The 22,845-nt window shown below is 38.5% G+C and overlaps 3 protein-coding genes across 3 annotated transcripts; 2 read left to right on the top strand and 1 right to left on the bottom strand.

Moving 5' to 3' along the window:
* The first annotated feature begins 209 nt into the window (after positions 1-209).
* sebox (SEBOX homeobox) lies at positions 210-2,785 on the top strand. The gene is made up of 3 exons (XM_035154916.1): positions 210-350; positions 992-1,185; positions 1,687-2,785. Exons 1-3 carry the CDS (start codon positions 248-250, stop codon positions 2,386-2,388), a joined length of 999 nt encoding a protein of 332 aa, XP_035010807.1. The 5' UTR covers positions 210-247; the 3' UTR covers positions 2,389-2,785.
* A 2,362-nt stretch (positions 2,786-5,147) lies between these two features.
* Positions 5,148-8,775, bottom strand: tmem199 (transmembrane protein 199). The gene is made up of 6 exons (XM_035155383.2): positions 8,371-8,775; positions 7,858-7,931; positions 7,405-7,494; positions 6,874-6,916; positions 6,643-6,755; positions 5,148-5,753 (listed from the first exon to the last, which is right to left on the bottom strand). Exons 1-6 carry the CDS (start codon positions 8,552-8,554, stop codon positions 5,658-5,660), a joined length of 600 nt encoding a protein of 199 aa, XP_035011274.1. The 5' UTR covers positions 8,555-8,775; the 3' UTR covers positions 5,148-5,657.
* A 545-nt stretch (positions 8,776-9,320) lies between these two features.
* Positions 9,321-22,488, top strand: poldip2 (polymerase (DNA-directed), delta interacting protein 2). Its single transcript, XM_035154210.2, has 11 exons — positions 9,321-9,553; positions 14,846-14,921; positions 15,183-15,280; positions 15,403-15,502; positions 17,389-17,464; positions 17,775-17,882; positions 18,363-18,499; positions 19,582-19,608; positions 19,753-19,878; positions 20,039-20,118; positions 20,278-22,488. Exons 1-11 carry the CDS (start codon positions 9,369-9,371, stop codon positions 20,390-20,392), a joined length of 1,128 nt encoding a protein of 375 aa, XP_035010101.1. The 5' UTR covers positions 9,321-9,368; the 3' UTR covers positions 20,393-22,488.
* Positions 22,489-22,845: the final 357 nt, after the last annotated feature.

Raw genomic sequence — 22,845 nt, 5'->3', positions numbered from 1 at the left:
ATATTTGATCTGTATACACACATTTTATTATGCAGGAAGCACAACACCCCCAAATATCTTTAAAGTCTTTAATGACTTGAGAATGACGTAGAATGCAGACAGAGGTGAAAAACACCTGGATTTGCAGGGCGGTGGGTGTGGGAGGTCTCCATCTGATCTGGGTATAAGAAGTGGAAACTCCTCCTCTTGTTGGAGCAGTTGATGTATGAGCGCGTGTCTGTGTGTGTTTGTGTGTCTGTTTGTGGTAATGGCACTGTTCATGGATCCAGACTTCTCTTTACTCAAGCAGAACCAGCAGAAAGACATGATGGATTTTAAAGCGTTATTTGGAGAACAGGATCACTGTAAAGGTAAGTTATTATGATGATGATGATGATGATGATGATGATGATGATGATGATGATGATGATGATGATGATCATTATTATTATTATTATTATTATCATTATTTTATTATTATTATTATTATGACATTGTTATTATTAATAATCATACAAATTCAAGTAATCACTGATAATGAGACTCTTTGATATATATATATATATATTGATATTAATAATAATTTCATCTTTTAAAAATATATTAAATCAATTTATTTCGTTATGATAATAATTAATATTATTATTGTGACATATTTTGAAGCAACTTTGATAAATATGACGTTAATCAACAAAAAATAAATAAAAGCAGAAATGAAGCCTAAAAAAATATCATTTAAATAGCCAATGGAATTATTATACTACCTGAAAATATAACATTAACATTAAATAAATTTAAGTTGCCCTTTTTCAATTTGTAAAACAGCACCAATTAAATAATTTTACATAATTTCAATTTTATCAACAAGTTTGTTCATATTAATCGCCTGCAAACGCCTTAAAAACATTTCCTAGCCAAACGATACCCTCCTCCTAATGTCTTTTATTTGATATTATGCAGTATTGAATTTGATTGTACCTGAAAGTTTCCCTCTCATGTGTGGAATCGCTAGAAGATGCCGGGTCCTCTCCGGAGCCGGAGCGCGCCGCGGGCTGCCTGGAGGCGCAGAGGAAGAGGAAGAGGACCATCTTCAGCCGAGCGCAGCTGTCGGAGCTGGAGCAGGCCTTCAATGTCACCCCGTACCCCGACATCACCCTGAGGGAGAGGCTGGCTGCACACACACACCTGCCCGAGAGCAAGATACAGGTAGGCAACCTACATCCATTTAAAACTATAAACATTCAAATTCTCACCTGCCAACATGACAGGTCTTTGATGAAAATAATGAATGTTGCTCATCAACTTCTACAGTAGAAGAAACATGTCATATTGTTTTTATTCACATTCATATTTTATATTTTTAAAGTGGCTGTGATCAATATTTGTATAGGCTATTAATTATTGAATAAACAACTACTTCAAGGCCCATATTAATTGCTGGATGTAATCTTTGACCAACACAGTGTTTAGCTCTTGCAATTCAGTTTTATTTTTCTGACCCACAGCTTTAATATTTCTGGTTCACTGCACTCTCACTGTTATCAGACATTTCTGTTTGTTTCCACTGTCACTAGTTGACATTACTTTGGGTTTGAATATTGACCTAAGCCATGCATTGCTTTTGAAGGGGGTGTTGCTACATGAATGAGGGTGAAACCAAAAGTAAACTTCACATGACCCCCCCACATTAAAAGCCATTTTCCACAGGTGTGGTTCCAAAACAGGAGAGCCAGAAGTATCAAGACTGGCAGACTCCCAAAGTCTGTCACCAAGCCTGTCCAGGGAGGGAGAGGTGCTGTGGAGTCCTCCCCTGCACCCATGACCACCACCTTCTCCACCCCAGCCACCCTGCAAGACATATTCAGGCAAGAGCAGAGCCACCACTCTGAGGATGTTCCGCACATGTACTCCGACTGGTTCCAAATCTACAGCAACCCTATATCGTCACCACCGTCCTCCTCAACCCTCCAACAGCAGCCCACTCCGGCCTCCTCCAAAGCTTCAGAGCCTCGTCCCTGGGAGGAGGAGCAGCACCGACAGCAGCACTTGGGACCAGCACTCCCTGGATTTATTCCTAGTTCATTTTCCCAGCCCATCAGCAGGCAGCCTCACCACTCCGCCACGTCCCGCTCGTATCAGGCTTTCAGGAGCTTCAAGCCCCAGAGCTTGGTTCCAGCTGGGGCTCACCAGGCTATGTATGGAGGCAGCACTGGAGGTGGAAGCCATGCCTCTGTGGACCAGGTAGTCCCCTCTCACCCTCAGCCAGTGTACTGGGAGGTAACTCAGGGCCAAGGACCTCACCACCATCACCACCACCACCACCCACAAATGGGACCACAGACGTCCATGGGCTACATCTCAGACCTGATCTACAACGCTGCTATTGTCACTAACTTTCTTGAATTCTGAATACTCTGGAGCATTAGCGTTAAAGCATTAAAATGTTAGAATAAAACTGCCTCTTCTTCACATTGTTCAATCACAGCTCTCTTTTCTGTCATGATCCCTTGTATTTGCCTTTATTACATTTTCTGTGTCTCAATCTGTCCTTTGTTTTAAAAGAGCTGCTTGTGCATCAAACAAACCTATATATGTACAGTTGTTGTGTTGTTGTTGCTTCATCCTTGTCATCATTTTCTTTAAATGTTTTTTGTGCTGCATATTTTAGGGAATAAATACATTTTATTTCACCCCAGCCATGAGTGTAATTTCTAACATTTCCAAAAACCACACATTTTTGGTTTGTATATTCTTAACAAAGATCCATATTTTCCCATTTCTGTTGGTAAAACAATCATTTTACAAAGAATATGATAGAAAATAAGGCTCAGGCGAGAATAACGTACAGTAAAGTCATACAAATGTACAATATGGCACTAAAAAGAAAGAAAAATATTGAACCCATCACTGTTTCATGACCAAAAGCAAGAGGTTCAACACTCAATGAGAGACCAGAAAATGAAGGTCAGGTTCCATTCATTTGAAAAAACAATAAAAAGAATTGTTATTCTAAGAAACGTTTTCATTTGTTCATTGGTTTCCAGCCTTTTTGTTAGATTTGGCCCTACAGCTCTGTCAATGGCTACTGTTAGGTTCAAATGTGTTTTTCAATCAGTCGAACTCTGTGTTTTCAACAATTCGTCCATTGTTTTCCAGCAAACCTTGTAATGTTAATACATCAGCTTACATTTAGTTTACTGTGTACACTGTTTTGTGCGTTTACTTGACAATTTTAACCATTTATCCTTTATTCACTACATGTCCATTGTTAATACATGAGTTTACATCGTTTATTTAAACCTTCGATTTCAGCCATTTAACCATCAGTTAGAGCGAACCATTTTTTTGCTTGTGTGCTGACTTTTTCAGGCACCCTGAATTGCTACAGCTAAGAGATTAAATGTTTGTTTTTTTATTGATAATGTAGTTCCACACAGTTCTTTCTTCTCTTCTGTTAGTGATGATTTCTTTAATTAAAAACTACTTTTTTGCCCCCAAATATAAGAGAAGTATAAGAGCCATGTGTATGTAGCTGAGTCCTCATTGCTATCTGTATGTCTGGAGTCTAACATTGATAATTTCTCAGTAAATCAATGTCTAATAGAAGCCATAATATCAACCACCAACTTGCCTCCTCCGTGCAAACACTTTTGTTCGTGGCAAGGATTCTTATCACAGATGCCAGCTCCTGTTTTCCTGCTCTAAGCTGAACCATGGCATGTTTAATGCTACGACCCCGCGAGTATTATCTTTCAAAACATCCTGATTAAAATGATTCCTTGTGGTAATATACCATGACAGGAATAATTATTTTCTGAGGCAAAATATATTTTTCATATCTCTCTGTACTGTAAGTATCAGGGGGGTTAGATGGACAGAGGGAAGAAAAAAAACTAAATTAAAGCCAGAGCTCAGGGTCTATCAGCTTACAGGCTCTGTAATTCTGCCTGGATTTAAGTTTTGAAATATTACATGAGAGGTATAATACAGAAGCAAATATGACAGACAGTGGTGCCCACTGTTCATCCAGCACTGGACAGAGATCTCTGCATATCATAATCATCTTTAATACCAAATAATCTTTCAATAAACCTTTAATCCGGTGTCAAATCTCAGATCTTAGAAAGATACTTTTATTTTGTATTCCAGATGTAGTTACATCTTTTAATCCTACCACTGATATGACGGTACTTGACAAGAGGAGGATGGGATAGTTTACAAAAAATATGAAGTCATATCTGGAGAGAGGATCATAGAAAAGCGATTATCTTATGTCATCCTGGAATTGTCTAGAAATAAGAAATAAAGTGTTATTATTCTGGGGATGTTTAGTCTTTTATCATGGCTACTGTTTGTTTTTCATGTATTGCTTGGCTCTATAATTCATTTCAAACCAGATATAGTAAGCACTTATCAGCAGATAATTAATACCACATCTGTCAGTTGGAGATGGATTATAAAATAATTCAGGAACTGTTCAGGATGAGTCTTAACAGAACAACTAGCATAATAAATCAAAAACAATAAAAAATGACTTCAACCAAGGTCCACTTTGATTTGATGACAATCCATCCCACAGTTGTCAAGTGTACACCAATGTGGTGACCCGACACTAAGGATGGCATGAATAATAACTGTTAAAATACATCAGTCACACTGTTTTGTTAGTAATGGCAACCAAAACCTACTTCCCTTTGGGAAATTCCACAGCTGTTTTAAGAACTAAAGCTACATATCCATGTTTTATTTTTAAAGCATTAGGTCTTCAGTAGCAACCAATATATTTGGTTTTGAGTGGCACAGACTAAGTACTGATAGATGGACTTAGGGTGTTGTTCTCATGCAAAATGTTGACAATAAGAAACGTTGGAATAACACAGGCCTTTTACCTTTAAAGGTGCTAAATATTAGTGTTTTGTTTTGCTGTCGAACGTGGCAGGAAAGGTATATCTGCATCGACTGTACCAGTGTAAAAGTGTAATGTGTATTTTAGATCATAGTCCAAACCACAGTAACTCACTGTGAGAAAATGTTAAATAAGATCCAATTCTAACATCAGTGTTATCAAGTCCCTGTGTCAGAGTGTTCTTACAAAAGTATTCCCATATATCCTGTTTAACTTTGCAAGAAGTGAAAGCAAGGAAGATGAACTACAATGTACAATTGAATGGATTATCTTCAGTCACCACTGATGATTTTATTGAACACAAAAATATAATTACATCTGAGAACAGAATAGAAGAAATCACAGAAAAATTAGCAACATTCAATTTGTATAGGGAAGTGCCAAGGAGAACGAGGAGGAAGAAAAACTAAAGTATGTAGTTTCAGGAAAAATATGAAATATAAAATACCTTTAAATAAATAGAAAATTTGACTCGTGTTTAGATTTAATTTAAAAAGCGTGAATCATTGGAATGTCAGATTAAGCAGATGTATCTCAGTCACAGATATTCAGTTATTTTAAATCATTTTGCTTTCTTGTAATTTTCCAGCCTCCCTTTAGTGGTACTAGTGTCATTCATTTGTAAATTCTCAGTAACTTTAAACTCATACCACCAAATTTAAAGCAAAATGTACAGAATGTTTTCACTAAACTCCCCTCAAATCCAGATATTCTGACCTGGCTGGGTTCGCTTACAAAGATTTGTGTTTCCCTCATTTGTTGTGCACGGCTGCTATGGCTCTCCTAGATCTCCCTCCATGGTCCGGACCAGGACGTAAAGCTCAGCCAGACCGACTACTGATGCTGCGATGACAGCTGATATCACTCTCTGAAAAACACGCGTCAGAAACAAAAACAAAAGCCAAATTTAGGAAACACAAGCACAACAACACAGTTGACATCCATTTTTATCACAGGAGAGTCGATGCTAGTATGTGTTGACTTGAACTCATTCAACATACCTGGTTTTACAGCCTGTGGTGTCATCACTTAATAAGTTCTTCATTGTGGTTGTGTTGAACTTGTTAACTTATGTTATATTGTGTTTCTCATCCCAAAAGTTTTTCAATTGACATTAACCATTAATGATAATTAATTAAATCACCCCCTGTCAGTTTAATGCTATGAATTGATTAAACACATCTGAGATGAAATGTCCACAAAAACCAAGTATGACAATGATTCTACGTGTACAATTTCATTACATGGCTGTTGTATTGGATTGCTATGAATTAAGATGGGTGTACCCATAGACTACACAAAGATGGACGACATGACTGCTCTCAAAAGTGAGGCCAAATCATCTTGATCGCCATTGATTGCCAGCAGTGCAGTATTGGTCATAAATCCTGCCTCCTCCATGTTAGTGGATGGGACATGGCCAAACTACAAAGTCAAAGAACACGTCAAATCCATTTTTCTCAAAGATACTTTCTGTCATTTATGGTAGTTCTTCTCAGACTGATGTTTGTTCAAGTGCAAATTTTTCCCGCAAGTTTGGTTTTAGTTAGTTATTTGATGCTGAAAAACACGTCATGATTAACAGCTGAGACTGACTTGCGATTGGTCGAGCATGTGTATGCACCAAAAACCCAAGATGGCAGTATTCGTATGATTAGTTAATTTCTAGATAGAGGGAGGAAGTGGTGACATGTTTTCTATTTTTATATATAGTGTATGGGTGGAACAATTAAAAGTGAAAGAAAAAGTTTATGTACCGCTGTTGTTTCAGTGAACAGGTACTGACTGCCCATGTATGAACAGGCAAAGGCAGCAACCACTGTGACCAGGAAGTTGAATACGGTTACCACCACTGCTTTGGCTGATCGCACTGCAGAAAGAGACAGAGAAAAAAGATGCGACACAATTCAGGTTCTGTTTACGTGAATTTCTTAACTTTAGACACAATATTAATTCAGCTGCTGTAAGATAATGAACATGTGACGAACCTTCCCGTCCAAAATCTGCTAATGTTCCATTTCTGTTGATTTCCTGGAGAAAAGGAAAAATATTTAAAATATTAATTACGAAGTGCAAATCTTCATTGTGTCTGATAGGAGAGCTAGTCTGCTACAAAGATCAGCACTGTACATATTAAATACCCCATGTCATCATGAATGAATCTGACCATAGTCTATGTGTCTTAATTCTGATGCGATCTTTAGAATAATCATCACTGTGTTATTGGCTCAAACAATGTGATTGTGTCATTTAAAGTAAAAGTGGTTGTAGAAATGCTGAAATGAAAAATAAATGAGCTTATAGTTTCTTTGTTTTTGTAAACATCCCTTTTTAAGCTGCAGTAACGATCACATCATAATTAAAATGATTGGACAATATATGATTTGACACTACAGTCAAATAAGTAATAAGACCTCTACATTTCATAATATACGGTGTTTCTACTATAATATCTCTGACACATATTGTCCCTGAGACATTAACCCAGAAACGTACTTGTAATCTTTGAGTAGTTTTACCTGACTGTTGACATTACGTGTGATCCTACTGTATTCCTCATTGGCCAATTTGGTTTTGATCCTCTCCAGACGTGCGACCAGCTCAGGGTTCTGCAGTTAGAGAGAAACATCAGACTTTAATGTGACATGATTCCAGCTGTGGTCCTGATGATAGAGATTCAGTTTCAGACAGGGTTCTCTCCCTTTCCCTCTCACAGGTCTACACGACACTCATGTTGGAACTTGTACTTCACAGTCACTAAAAACCACCCCAAGATGTAGTGTTCTTATTTTTACCGCAACCCGTGTATTTCAAGTGTCCACCACAAATGGAAAGTCAGACAACTAGTGTTACGGCATGGCGATTTAAGAGCTGTGTACAATAATTATTTTATTACAACTAACCCTTATCAGGTTAACAGCTATAACAGACATGGACTACAACTTGTCCAGCATGTGCATGGCTTCACTTACTCTGGGAGGCTTCACAAACTCAGGCAGGTTCAGTGAACTGTCTTCCAACAACTCATGCAGGTAGAATGGATGCCCTGAGAAGAAACGGCCATGAGAAATGTTTGAAGTCAAATACTGAAATAAGACATAAGACACCCCCTGTTGAAATTATTTAGATTTTTGTATACCTCCATTAGTTAATAAAGGTTAATGCATTTCAAATTAATACATTGTAGTCGGCATGGTTCAAAGCGCATTTAATGGTTTTCTTCAGATTTGCTCTAATCATTTCATCAACCTCCAATAAGGTAAAATGTTACAGGCCTTATAAAAGGAAATATTTTCAGACAGTTATTGAATAAAAATATTAATATAATTCTTATAACAACAAAATCCCCTATACCCAGAGGGAGCACATTGTCTGTAGTTTGCACAGTAATTTAATCATCTACCATGTTACTATATTATATGTAATTCAGTCAGTGAACTATGTCAGTGGTCACTGTATATAAACGTGCAAACACATCTCATTACCTTGGTCCTGAAGGAATCTCTTGAGTTTCCTTGCTGTGCTGAAGGACAGGGCCGCTGCTGCTGGTTTGTCGAGGATCTCCTGCAGCTCTTCTCTCAGTGGATGTGGCAGAGATGAGTCTGTGTTTTCTAATAACTCTGTCACCTTGTTCCTGAACTGATCCCCGACCACAAATGATGAGGCCATGGTTTTAATCCAGGGGACTGTGACAGGGAAGTCGGACTCTATCTATCACCAGGTTCGTTCACAGTCAAAGAAAACCTGCCTGGGTACAAATAATAACAATAAGAAAACGGACTGTACCTGTTTTACATCAGTACACAATGAAACGGAGAGTTCAAGCGCTAACAACAGCTAGAGGTAGAAATATTACAACAAGTAAGCGGCCATGTTGTTTGCCATGTGACTCGATGACGTTTTCGCTCACATGACCAACCGTATGACATGTTATTCTTAAAACACTCATTGTATTTTTAAAACTTTTAATCTTTTTACATGTTTCACGTTTATTAAATTATAGGACGATACGTTTTGTTTCATATTTATTTTAAACGTTGCTCGTTACATGTGAGCTCTTTTGGTGCGTTCAGTGTCTCTTCATACGGTCGTAAAGTGTTTTGCTGGAAAAACTACATTTCAATTTAAACATCAGATTTTTGGACGATGTATTTTGTCATTGCAAGATATAATAATATGCATTAATAGTAAGTAGTATTACAAGTAATAATAATTCTACTAATAATGATAACAATAAACTTTATATATAGCACCTTTCAAAGCACAGTTGCAAGCTGCGTTAAAAGATTAAAAAAATAAAATTGAAGGAAAACAATAGGAAACAGTTTTAAAAAAAAACTATTGGGAACAAATAAGCAATGCTGTTTTTAAAGTATAAAAAAATAAAAGTTTAGGAATTACGAAGTCTCCGCAGTCCCGTGAAAGCAGCACGAGAGATGTCCATTAGTGTGTGTGAGCGTGCTATGGTGTCAGGGCAGGAAAGATGGCGGCCTCTGCGCTCCGCCGTGGCTTGTGGAGCACTGTCAGTAAATACAACAGGAAACACACCCACAGAATACTGAGCGTGGCGGACAGCAGCAGCGGCTTCGAGGCGTTCAGACATCGGCCACAGTGCCGGAGCTGCGGACTGACCGGCGGAGCTCCGCTGGTGAGGTTCATGTCGTCACGGTGAGATACGCAGCTAGTGTCCTCTCGTGCCGATGCTAACATGCTAAAGACTTTAGCTAAGTACGAGGTTTTCAAGATGGCCCCCCCAAAAGACCCTGGCTGTAGTTTTATGTTGAGGGGACACGTGGCTGGTGTTGGTGTCCACATTATGAGCCCGGTGTTTGGACATGAACTGATGTGTAGCAGCAGAAAACCAGAACGGGACAGTCGTCCTCTGCTGCTCCGCTAAGCTAGCACAATGCATTGTGCAACACCTGCCTCCAGCCAGCATGTTAAATAACGGTGACCCTTACCCTGGGCCATTCTGCTGTTATGTGTAAGAATAAGATCAGTAGTGTCATTATGCATTTAATGGGAAGCAACAATCTGCTAATTATCTAGCATATTGGTTTAAATTCGTGCATGACAGTGAGTATATTGATAACTGTAGGCATCTTATTGGTTTAACGTCCATGATCCACATTGGAGGATTTATTGTTTATTGTTAGAGCTCTGATTGTTTACATCTCACTTTGCAATATCAGCCTTTTGGAACTTGACACAAGGCCTCACATGCCACTGAGACATCTTCTGCAGTCATGCTATGCTATTTTGGTTTACAAATGAGAGTTAAAGTGCAAATTTAATGCAGAACATGCGTAGGAAACGTATTTTGGGGGGGAAATTAATAAAAAAAAAAGGTAATAGAAGCCATGTTTAAAATCTATTAAAGATAATCAAGTAATAAGTAAAATGTTTATCATCTCCCATGTTACTAAGAATTGCTGTTATAAGCTGTGGCTATAGTGTAGGCTAATGATTAACATAGCAGTACTCCTATAGCCTGTTAAGCAATATATCGAGTTAGCTTGTTATGATCGACAGAAGATCTTTTGAATTAGATTGTATCTAGAAGAAAAGGCTCAGATTAATGGAATTGACCTTTCATTAAATAAAATTGTGTTAAGCAAAATTACCGACCTTCACTCAGGATGCAGTGGTGTCTTCTTAATCACTTATATTTTATTTTGGGATGATTTACAGAATAATATCTGGTTTGGAATTGTTCCTTTTAATGTTAATATAAAATGGAAAAATCCCTAAAATCCAATAAAAAGAGAATGAAAATTCAGTCTTGGTTTAGTGTCACTAGGTCATATGACATGTAAGTTATTGAAACATAATTGCAGAATGTTGAAAAAATAGAAGTTCCAAAATACGTTAAATGGCTATGCACCTAAATATATTTCACATTTATTAACACGGTATGTGCTCTGGCGACTGCTCAGATCCATGGATGGGGCAGTGCTGGTTACCTACAGGTCTCAAATGGTGAGAAAGCCTTTACTATCAGCCTTTACTATTGTGGAATTCGCTCCCTATTGGACCTAGACTTATTCTCTCGCTTTTTGTAAATCCCCTATCAAAACCTTCTTTTTATGAAATTGGTTCTCATTTACACTGACAAATCCTTTTTATTTTTTCTATTGTTATCTCATTGATTTTTTGTCATTGTAATCACTTTGTAACATTGTTAAGAAAAGTGCCATATATATATATATATATAGATATAGATATAGATAGATAGATAGTATAGTTGCAAAGGGGCGGAAAATTTCGGAAACTTTCCATGGGAAGTTAAGCTCGGGAATTTTGGGAATTTAGAAAAACATTTTTTACCGCAAATTAAACGCTGAGCAATAAAAAAATAATTAAAAACTCTATTTTAAAGATGTATGGAATGCAGCACACGCTGCACGTTGAATTTCAACCCTGCACTGTGCATTTCTCCATCACATGCGCAGTGCATTCTTCCATGTGCAGTGCATTCTTCCATGTGCAGTGCATTCTTCCATCACATGCACAGATAATTCCCAGCATCCTGCACACTACAGCAGGGCTATTGAGGCCACACTACTGCATTAGCCCAAGGACTAGTCAGGTAAGTTTTGATGATATTACTGGATTCCAATTGTTTAGCTAACTATTTATATCTCTGGCATTGCATTAGTGTTTTTTACAAGCTTTTTTCTCATCTTATTCTACAGAACAATGCCACGTGCACTATCTCATGTGTGGAGACATTTCACCCCAGCCAATGTAGAAGGAAAGGCTGTGTACATTTGCAAATACTGTGCAAAGACCTATGTTAAGAATGCCACAAAGATGCAGAAGCATATAGTCAAGTGCCCAAAGTTTCCTCAGGGCTCAAATCAGCTTATGACAAAACTAAATGTTTATATTTATGTCTGTATATGACAAGGTAAATACAGTTAGTATAAATTACCCACAAAATTTCCAGTTTATTCCCGTTAATTCCCGTTAATTCCCGTATATTCCCGTATATTCCCATGGAAAGTTTCCAACTTTGAATATTCCCGGAATTTTGCAACCATATATATATATATATCATTTCATTATTATGCACATGTCCATGGTGCTGTTATAACACTCGGTGCTCACAGAGCAGCACCCCAGGCATTTAAGGCATCTCAGAAAATAATTCCATTACACACAAGAATTATACGTTTAAAATGTAATGGTTTAACTTCTATTGCTAACTGTTCCTAGGGTTCGACTAAATTTACGTTTTCATGACTGTTTCAAACTGCTGCTTCAATGAAAACCCCCTTCACAAACCATGACGAAGCAAATCTATCCACCCTGTCAGCCTGGACATGTGCTCAGAGCTTACAGACTTAGTGCTATCATTAGTAACATATAAGACAGTCTCATTTTGACTCTCCACACGACTGATGATAATTTAGTAATTCAGCTCAGACAGTTGCTCTCAAAATGGTTACGATTTTCCAGCACTTTTTTTGTTGTTAGGTAGCATTGCACGTCAGTGACATGCTCAACTGTTCTTCTCGGCGTTTGCAGCAGCAGCTTGTGGTTGAATAAAAGTGTTGCCCTAAAAAAAGAAAAAGTATTGGGTATTATTTTTGTAGCTGCTTTATCTGATCACCCAGGAAAAAGTGCTAAAGACATTAGTTTAGAGCATAACAGAAAGAGAGTGTAGTCTCAGAGTGGGTGCACAGGTGGGTGAGTGCCCACGCAGTGGATGGAAAGCAGCAGTAATGATTCAGCATTAATGTGTATGTCTAACTTTAGTTTAGTAGCTTTATAAAACTACTTGAGAGCTCAGTGACACAATGACCTGTGTTCAGGGTCATGTGTGTGTCCTGAGTGTGTACATACAGCTGTTGGCTGAAGCAAGTCCCTGGGTTTGCAGTGGGTTTTCTATATTTAGATCTGATTCTGTGTCTACACAGTGTATTGACATTTCTCAGATTGTTGCAGAGGTTAAAAGAGAACAGTAGAGCCCATGTTAAAACTGGAGGCCAGGTGCTGGGTATTATAATGAAAACCTCAATACTTGCATATTTTTATATCTACACAGTGTCAAGTAGGGTCTGTTAAGTATTACAAATAGTCCATTGTCATTAAGAAATAATTTGCTACCAATGCTCAGATCATTTAATGTAGTCTAAATTTTCCCTTATTTTTTGCTAAAGCAGGAGGTTAAAATATTCATCGATCAGCTGGTAAAATCTCAGTTTTCACTGCAGTGCAGCCTGAGAGCACAACAGATTTTCACGAGATGTAATTGTTCAGGGACCTCATTTATAAAACAGTGCGTAGTATTCATACTAAAAGTGTATATGCGCACAAAAGCCGAAAATTGCGCAAAAAACCATGCACACGCCACATGAAGGCAATTTTACCTTTTATAAATCACACTTCACCTGGAAACGTTCATACGTGCATCTGCCTCATACTCCGCCCTCTACACGCCCACATTCAATCATAAATGGTCAATGCAATGCACCTCATGAATATTATGTTATCCTGCTGACCAATGGGTTTCTATGGTGAATCATGACATCAAGCAATGAAAAGAAGAAGCGCAACTTTCTGACACCAACATCAAGGTGTTTGTTTGTGAGGTGGAGGAAAAGAAAGAAAGATTGTTTGGTGGCCACAGCAGTGAGGTCACTAATAAATAAAATACTCTGATACGCTGCTGCTGTTAATACAGTGAGTACGATAGATAGAACAGTGCCTGAATTAAAACAAGATCAAATTCAAAGGTGGTGGCAAAAAAATATTCCCTTCACACTGTCAGAATATGAGGTTGTATCGCCTGTTTCTTGTTTGTTTTAATAAATCCCAACGTTTGCATGAGAAGTGGCCTACGCATCTTTCAGAACCTGTTTTGTGCATAATAAATGAGGCCCCAGGTCTCTTTGTGGCTCCTTGCCCTTAGCCCGCAGATTTACTTGTGTTTAACCATCATTGCTGCCTCGTGTATCACATCCGTTTGGTGCGTCCATTGTGCACGTCTACAGGATGTAATACGCACATGAGCAGGAGGAGCACATGACATCCAATTTCTCCATGTCTTCACAGGATGCAAATCCAGAAGTTCTTTATTGTCTGAGTTTTGTGTTGTGTTCTCTTGTGGAATATTCCAGTAGCACTTGCAGTACACAAGCATGAATATCAAATATGTAAAAAAAATTAGCATTTCTTGTCTACGCAAACACGTGGCTAAACAAAAAGCATAAATCTGACTTTAAATGTCAGGATTCCGGTTTTAACCATTTTTCTTATGATAAAATCAGGTTACCTAGTGATTATTATTCTCCAATAAAGCCACGATATGAAAATAACCTGAAGATAACCTACAGTGAAATATTAAATCCCTCTGTCCATATATCCACCTCATTAATCCCCTCTCTTCATCTCTGTTGTGAAGATTAGCTTGGCAGGAAGCACAGAAGTATGCATGTTATTTATTTGAGGTGACCAGCTGTTGTTGTCAATGGTAATATGCACTCTAAGTCTCTGTGTGTTGTTGCGAGGCTGAAGGCGAGGACACAGAGATTAGATTGACTGGTAGTCCTGTTTGTTGACATCTGACAAGTGTAGATGTTTTATTCAATCTTGTCAAAGTTGTGATTGAGATTACGACTGAGGAGAGCGGTTAAAGAGAGGCAGCAGAAGGATTCCCCCCCTATAAGGACGATTACCAGTCTTCTCTGTAGGAGGTAAAATCCTGAAGCCTTTTCTCTTCAAATCTCTTAGATTTCCTTTGTGAGACTCCTCTGGGACTTACAAGTTGTTTATCCATATATGATGTTGTTTTGACCTTAGTCCACATGTACAATAAACAGGCCTGTACGGTAGTTTGTGATCATATGGTCATGATCTATAGTCATGTGTGCATGCGTGTACAATTATACATTCACTCACACTCACACACAGTGTCCAGTGTGTAATGGTGGTGCCTGTTTTTGGCAGGAACAGGCCTGAGGGGAAGGTTTTGGAAACAGTCGGAGTGTTTGAGGCTGTGAAGCAACATGGCAAATATGAAACGGGACAAGTAAGACACACACACACGCACTGACGCACACTCTAAAGAAGTAAATAATTTTTATACATTTTAGACTTGTTTTTAAATATTACTGTACTGTCATATGATTTGAAAGTCTGGTCTGTTTTGATGAATCAGTAACTTTGTGCACATTTGCATGATCTTGTCAAGTGACTGTAATCCCATCTAATTTATGCTTTATTAAACCTCCCACATGTATAATCTAACATGGACTTATCCCTTCCCTCCTTGTTGTTTTGCTCTCCTCAGCTGTTTCTCCACAGCGTGTTTGGCTACAGAGGCATCGTCTTGTTTCCCTGGCATGCCCGACTCTACGACAGAGACATCACCCCTCCCGTGTCTGACAGGTAAAGCTCCATCTCTTGCTGCAAACTGCACCAATGGGTCTTTAATGACTCTGTTTCTGGGTCAGACTTGTTTTCCCTTTCAACTTAGATCAAATTGTCCCTGTTTCACTTTGTTCCTTCAGCAAACCTGATCCACCAGGAGGCCACGGTTCCAAAGAGGTTAAGGGGAAGACTCACACCTATTACCAAGTCTTGATTGACACTAGGGACTGCCCTCACATAGTAAGTTCCTGTATAGTTTTCCTTTAGGACTTACATATTTGTTACATCTATTAGGGCTGGGAGGTATATTTACCATTTATTTTTAAGGTGGGTATAGAATTAAGCAACACAGTGTCAATACAAAGCTGTGCTCGTGTTTGTATTTCTCTTGAGGAGAAGACAGTAGTCTCCTCTCTTATACACTCCTGGCAACCCCGCCCCCACTCTTCCTCTGCTTGTTCACGTCCCGCAACTGCACCACAAACTCCAGTACAAGGAGTGTATTCAACGATGTGCTGCTGCTACAATCCCTGCTACGATCCTTCTGCCTTCAAACAAAGCCTGTTACAAGCCTATGAAATGCTGCCCATAAATTTGGAGTGCGCCCATATTCAGACTTTTATGGTACATGTTGTCCTATTTCCCACTCTCTCAAGACACATGTTCCAGTATCAGAGACTTACCTGAAGAGAGGTGATGAAATTCCTTCTAAACACAAACAATACAGTTTTGATGAATTATATATCAGATTCAGCGTGAGGGTAAGCAAGTGACTACTTCTGGTTTTCAAAAAAAGATTAGAGACAAAATGCATGATATGGAAATAAGATTGGATCATATTCATACACCGTGTAAAAATGTTACCAGTATCTAATCAAAACATTTGCTAAACTTGAACAGTTTATCAATTTAGAGAAATTTAGTCCCACAACTGTAACTTGAAGTTATTGAAAGTCTGATATTAAATACTCTAATACTAACCGTTCTTCCATAAGTAGTTTATATGCCATGTATTTTTGTAGCTACTTGTCCAAATTGTATTGAGTACTTTTACTGTGTAGTTCTGGAGTAATCCGAGGCCAAAGTACCTATAACAGATCTTTTAGCATATTTTTTATTTTTTGCAGTGGGATTAAAACTTTTCTTAAGTAGTTAATGAGCCTCATACCTTTTCACTTAGCTGTTCCTAACCTACTTATACAAAAACTATATATTCTAGTAATACTATCTTTATTTATTTTGTTTAATGAGGCAATTTATTTTATATATTTTTAATTTACATGGTGATATATTTTGTAGCTGTTCCATTTTGATCACCAGCTGTTATGACAACATTTCTTGTGATATCTCAGTTGTGGATATGACTATCGTGTTTTGGCATTCAACCAAAAAATACAGAGATATTTGGTTTATATTTCCCAGCCCAAAAATCTAAACTGCCCCTAGAAATTGTGGGTGAGTCCAGACAGACAAGCAGATTCAGATAGTTTCAGTAATTCATATATATTATTATTTGTTGTATTCACTGCATATTGGTTAAATTCCAGATTATTTTGTATATGTCAGAATGGAAAAGTATCTGACAACAATCTTACATCACTTAACATTTGTTTTTTAGTGTAAAAATTTACTTGTCACGACTCTTGCGACAAAATAAGTGAACACTGTTTCTAGTTTACACATCTAAACCAAATTCCAGAATAGGCACATTAGAAGGGACTGTTAAAAACAGCAACTGACAAAAACAGGTTAAAGTGCAGTATCTATTTTATATTGTTCAGGCTGGTTATTGCAGAGGGAATGAAGGACACAATTCTTGTAGATGTCTTTCCGGGCCAGTGAGACTTGGTAACGTCTGCCCAATGTGAGATGGGTCCTCTTACAATAAGCTAGTGCATTCAGTGCAATGAGTGGAAATGTTATAGGTTGACAAAAGCCCTTTTTCAGTCTCTTCTGAAATCCCATGTGCTCGGCTGTAACTGTCGACTTCTTGGTTCATAGTAATCAAGCAATTGTAGCACAATGAGGATCTCTGTGTAAAAGAAGCTAAAGCCACAACTGTGGGTTGTTTAATTCATTAGTGTGTGTCAACAGTTGTGTGACTGTTGTGTGTTTTGTTTTGACAGTCTCAGAGGTCTCAGACAGAGGCAGTAACGTTTCTGGCCAACCATGACGACAGCAGAGCCCTGTACGCCATCCCAGGTATGTAACCATGTAAAGACCAGTCAGGATGCACAGACCTCACTGTCTTGTTACACATTGGTGGACCCATTATGTTCTTTATCCAATCATTTTCTGTTTAATTTCAATCGGGTTTACATGATAAATGAAACTTTCCAGCTCGGCACCCATTTACATTCTCAGTTACATTTAAGTTTCACCTCTTACAGCAGAGTTGAGTTTGTCTCGTCAGTAGTTTACCTCCCATACACTATAAAACACTGCGTTTGAGGATGTTATTATTGTTTTCTATCTCATCCCCATGTGACAGTGTGTCTGTTTCTTTCCTCAGGTCTGGACTATGTGAGCCATGAAGACATCCTTCCCTACAACTCCACAGAGCAGGTCCCCATCCAGCATGAGCTGTTTGAGCGCTTCCTCATGTACAACCCAACAAAATGTAAACACTCTACCACAGTCTCTACTTCAGTCTTCACACCTTTTTCAGTGCCCATTCGTATGCCTTCAGTGACCATATACATACATAAAAAACTAATGTGACCTGGTCATTAAAGAGCATTGAATTTCTTTGCCTTGAGAACCTCCTAGGCTGCTTTCATGATATAATTTTGGGGCATTATCGAGCTGCACTGTGGAACACTGTCCCATCAGATTGCAAAATTTGGCTGAATCTAGGAAGATTTTGACAATGACCCTCCAACGTCCTCGAGAGGTTTCTTGACCAGGCTGGATATTGTCAAGGGGTTAAATCTTCACCAAGGGGAGTCGGTGTCAATGTCCAAATACTTTTGGACCCAACTATATACCTCATGATAGACATGTATTGTAAACATACAATAGGCTCCATTAAGTACACTGTGACAATGTAGAAGAGATTGAAAACAATGTTTTTTGTAAATATTTTCTTCGCCTTCTGTAGCTCCTCCATTCACATCCAGAGACACCCTGAAGGCGTGGCAGGAGAAAAACCATCCCTGGCTGGAGCTCTCAGACGTCCACAGGGAGACCACTGAGAACATCCGAGTCACTGTCATCCCCTTCTACATGGGCATGAGGGTACATGAATAATACCTGAAATATATTTTGATGCTATTTTATCTTCTTTAAGCACATCCTGGGCCATGTCAGCCCTCAAAACTTATCTATATTGCATTACAGGACCTGATGACGGGACTTGTTGAAGGATTGCATGTGCTCTTACATCGCAAATGTTATCAATCATAACAAGCTTAGAACTTTCTTTTAATGAAGGAATACAATGAGACATTTGAAAGCAAAAAATATTTTATTTTAATAAAAAATATTTTTTTATTATTTTTGTTTCAAACTGTTTATTATTGATGACGTTTTTTTGTGATGTGATGTCTCACTCTGTTGGATTTAATGGAACTAAAGAAACTTGTGGTTTTTAAGTGGTGGAACGGAGTGAAGGTTCTTCTCTCAAAAACTATCTTTGGCAGGTATTTAACAACAGCATGCTGAGACACAATCAACAGCAGCAGTTTAATTAGCGACAACTTATGATCAACCGCTGACTTGTTACTTTAACCAGATATAAATGAGAAGCTGCAGCTGAAGGTTTTCTACAGTGAATGTTAGCATTAAGGCTTAGTGAACCCATATATTTCCAACCACAGTTCCCATTGTGCCCAAATAATATCGCACATTCACACACACACTTATTTTTACTCGCTAATGCAGCAGGATAATGATCTAGAGAATAAGCTGTATAAACACCTGTTTAATAAAGTTAGTTTTAAATGCCAAAATAGTCAAAGGCTGCGACTGCTCCAGCAGCTCTTGTAAGCAGGTTGTCTGGCTCGCTCCGAGCTCAGCCAGTGCCCCTCATGAAATCAAATGTTTTTTCAACAGACAATATCAGTTACGATCAGCGTTATCACAATTGTTGTACTATCAGCTTTTTTTTTTGAAAAAATAACCATTATCTTAAATATATCTTAATACATTTTACATTTTGCACACCTATTTTTAGTCACAAATCCAAGTGCCACACTGTCACTGTCAAACCCTGCATTGTTGTTATTTGGGTCTGCCAATCAGCGGTTTAATGTTTTGATGTACTTTTGTCTGTGATCCCTTTTTAAATACTAATGGAAATATTTTCTTCTTCTTCTCAGGAGGCCCAGAACTCTCATGTTTACTGGGTGAGTAGCAAAGTTGTCTTGGAAATATTATGTGTAATGACCCCATAGGACACTCACATTTAGAAGTGATCACAATATACTTCATGAAGACTATTAACCCTGACTCAGAGTATTAAAATGCTTCTGTGTGTTTTCTTCTGACAGTGGCGATACTGTATCCGTCTGGAGAACATGGGCAGTGAGGTGGTTCAGCTGAGAGAGAGGCACTGGAGGATCTTCAGCCTGTCAGGAACTCTGGAGACGGTCCGAGGACGAGGAGTCGTGGGCAGGGTCAGCAAACACACACACATACATGAACACAAAGTCTGGAGAGCAGAGTGTTGTTACCTGGTGAAAAACATCACTTAACCAGCTGTTCAGTGTCTTGAACTTAAAAGACAAATTTAACCTCAGAGGAGCTTGATCTCATGTTGTCTCTGTGTTGTTGCAGGAGCCGGTGTTGTCTAAAGAGCAGCCGGCCTTTCAGTACAGCAGCCACGTATCTCTACAAGCCCCCAGTGGTCATATGTGGTGAGTTTGCTCATTAATAAATCACTTTACTGTTTCACACATTCCATATATGCTACACTTTCTACATCTTCTCAGTGATTAACATTTTGTTTTACTGGAATCACTGGTCCCCTCCTATGTGCACAATGTTCACTCCTCTGGTTCTGTATTTGTGTTTAGGGGGACGTTTCGTATTGAAAGGACTGATGGCTCCCACTTTGATGTTCGCATTCCTCCTTTCTCCCTGGAGAGCAACAAAGACGACAAAGCGCCCCCAGCTGGCTACACATTCTAACTGCGAGTAGTCACCTCCCACCTGTGACAACCAGATGCGCCATTAGTCTTGGACATGCCTGGGTTTTCTAAAATTGTCCTTCCTCTGTAACATTGCCTCAGCCTTCAGCGTCAGACTAGCGTGAGTCAGGTTATGCAAAGGGTAACTATTGCATTTTCTAGGTCATCCAAATGCAGGCCCACCTTGCCCTTTTTCTGTCTGAGTGCACCCAACAGCAGTATAACATTTATTAAATCATATAGAGTAGAAAATGGATGCGCCTTCACTCTGTGATGTGTTTGAAGACATGCACAGTGTAGTGGATGACAAGTGGGAGACAGGGAGGAAGAGTTGAGGCTGGATACCTCAAATCAACCAGAAAGCAGATTTTGACTTTAATTAACTAGACTGTATAGTCTCAAATTAGCTCATAGTCTCATTTGCCCCGCCCCACTTTCATAATGACCCGAAGTTGTTTATTTTACACTTCATATCATAACATCAAAGGTCTCTAACTTTGTGTTTTATGCCATTAATGTATAGTAGAACTGTTTGCAGAGCTCTTTGCCCTGCTCTCTCTCACAGTCAGACTGGCTATCAGCAGAGCCGTGTGAAATCCTGCCATGTTGGGGGGCCGGTCAGCCATCAAAAAAAAACATTTAGTTTCTAGCTGTCCTCAGACTTTGCATAACATTCCGCTTTAGCTATGTCGTTCTTTCCACAGCCATCTAGTTCTCGGTGGGCGGGCAGACCTCAACCTACCCTTTGTTTATCTAGCTGATGTGCAGGAGCGTTTACTTTAAACAGGTGTTCAGTTGGCTCATAATAATCCCCTGACCTGCAGCTACCACCACTGTTGGAAACAACCATCCCTGAAGCTACATGTTAAAAACATATCCTTCCATTGATGTTGGGATTTATGAAAACATTACATGACTTTTGTCCTGGACCCTGTTTTCCTGTCATGTTTTCTCATCATAAAACTATACTATCACACATTAGACCTATGGATTAGACCTTGGACACTTACGAAAGGGACAACTTAATACAGGAATAGTTAAAGTGCAGAGGTATTTATGTCTGACAACACTGAAGCACAGTGGATTAAGTTAGGATCTGTTTGACACTGAATTGAAAAAGACTCTTAAATGTCAATGTGAATTCATTAAAAATGATCTTAAGTCAAATTATATAACTAGAATTTTCAATGTATGACACCTTTGGCAGAACAAGCCTTGAATCTGTGTACAGAGGTTTGTATGTGATTTGTGGTGTTGTTTTGAAGCCTTCCAGGACCTGCTGTAAAGTAGCATCTCTATGCTGCCACCAACAGGCTTGATGCTGTGCACACGTCTTAATGGACCGATTGCAGAGATGGAAAAATTCCCATGTTATCTACTAGTGAGAATTCTCATCATAGGACAGCTTTAGATGGTATAATGGTCAAGTTGCCTTGAGGGTTAATTTATTTATTCAATTTTAGTTCAATGACAGTGAACATTAGCTGATGTGAGGCACCCATGTTTGTTTTTCTTCAGGCACTTGAGTTTTCTTAAGCTCCATGTTGGGTATCAATCATTGTGTTTTATAAAAATAGTGTGTCACAGATAAAGAAATGAGTAAACCATTGATTCATTTTATATTTGTCCTTAATTTAGATTTTTTTTATAGACATCTGGTTCATCTTTGACATTTAAGTCCTATTTTTTTTTACAGTGCTCCTAATACAATCCAGAGATTTCTTGGAAAAGAGTGGAAGTCAGGTTTTCGTTGTCATTGAATAGCAAAAACACCACAACATTAAATAGTTAAGGCCAGCAGTGGGCTGCCAGTGTTGTGGTTAACTGGAGAACTGAGTGTGTGACATGTATATCTTCCTCTCTGCTGTCTGCTCCTTTGTAAAAACCTGAATGTCTTTCATTGAGGCTGACTGTTTGACTTTGCAAGCTCTGTGACGAGAGAAGTTATGAGCCTAAAAATCCTCACCAGAAGAGTCAGAACACAAACTAACATTGTTGGTTTGATAAGTGATTAGAAGCAACTTAAATGGTTGAAATACAACTGTAAATAGAGATGTAATTAAAGGCTACACAAATAAATATACCTTTTGAAAAATACTGGTTGATATTTGTTGTGTAATTTTGTCTTCTCAGCATTTACTGATAGCTAACATCTGTCGGACTTGAACATCAATCAATCAAATGTGTGCAGCCTGTATTTATATATCACAATTGTGCAACATCCTTTGTCCTCAACCCTCGACTAGAGCAAGGAAAAGCTACAAAAAAAAAAAAAACTTTAAAATGGGAAGGAGAATGCAGTAACTTCAGGGAGGGTCACATGTGAGGGATCCCTCCCAGGATGGACAGAAGTGCAATAGATGTGTGCAAGAGAGCACATCGACAAAAACAAGAAAATCCAGTGTCTAACAAATAGAGAGATGATACAACACAAGAAAAATACCTTGACTATGC

The sequence above is a fragment of the Hippoglossus stenolepis genome, chromosome 4 (genome assembly GCF_022539355.2).
Source record: "Hippoglossus stenolepis isolate QCI-W04-F060 chromosome 4, HSTE1.2, whole genome shotgun sequence".
NCBI classification, from domain to species: Eukaryota; Metazoa; Chordata; class Actinopteri; order Pleuronectiformes; family Pleuronectidae; genus Hippoglossus; species Hippoglossus stenolepis.
Note: the sequence above shows the minus strand (reverse complement) of the source record. Positions and strands in the feature narration are given on the sequence as shown.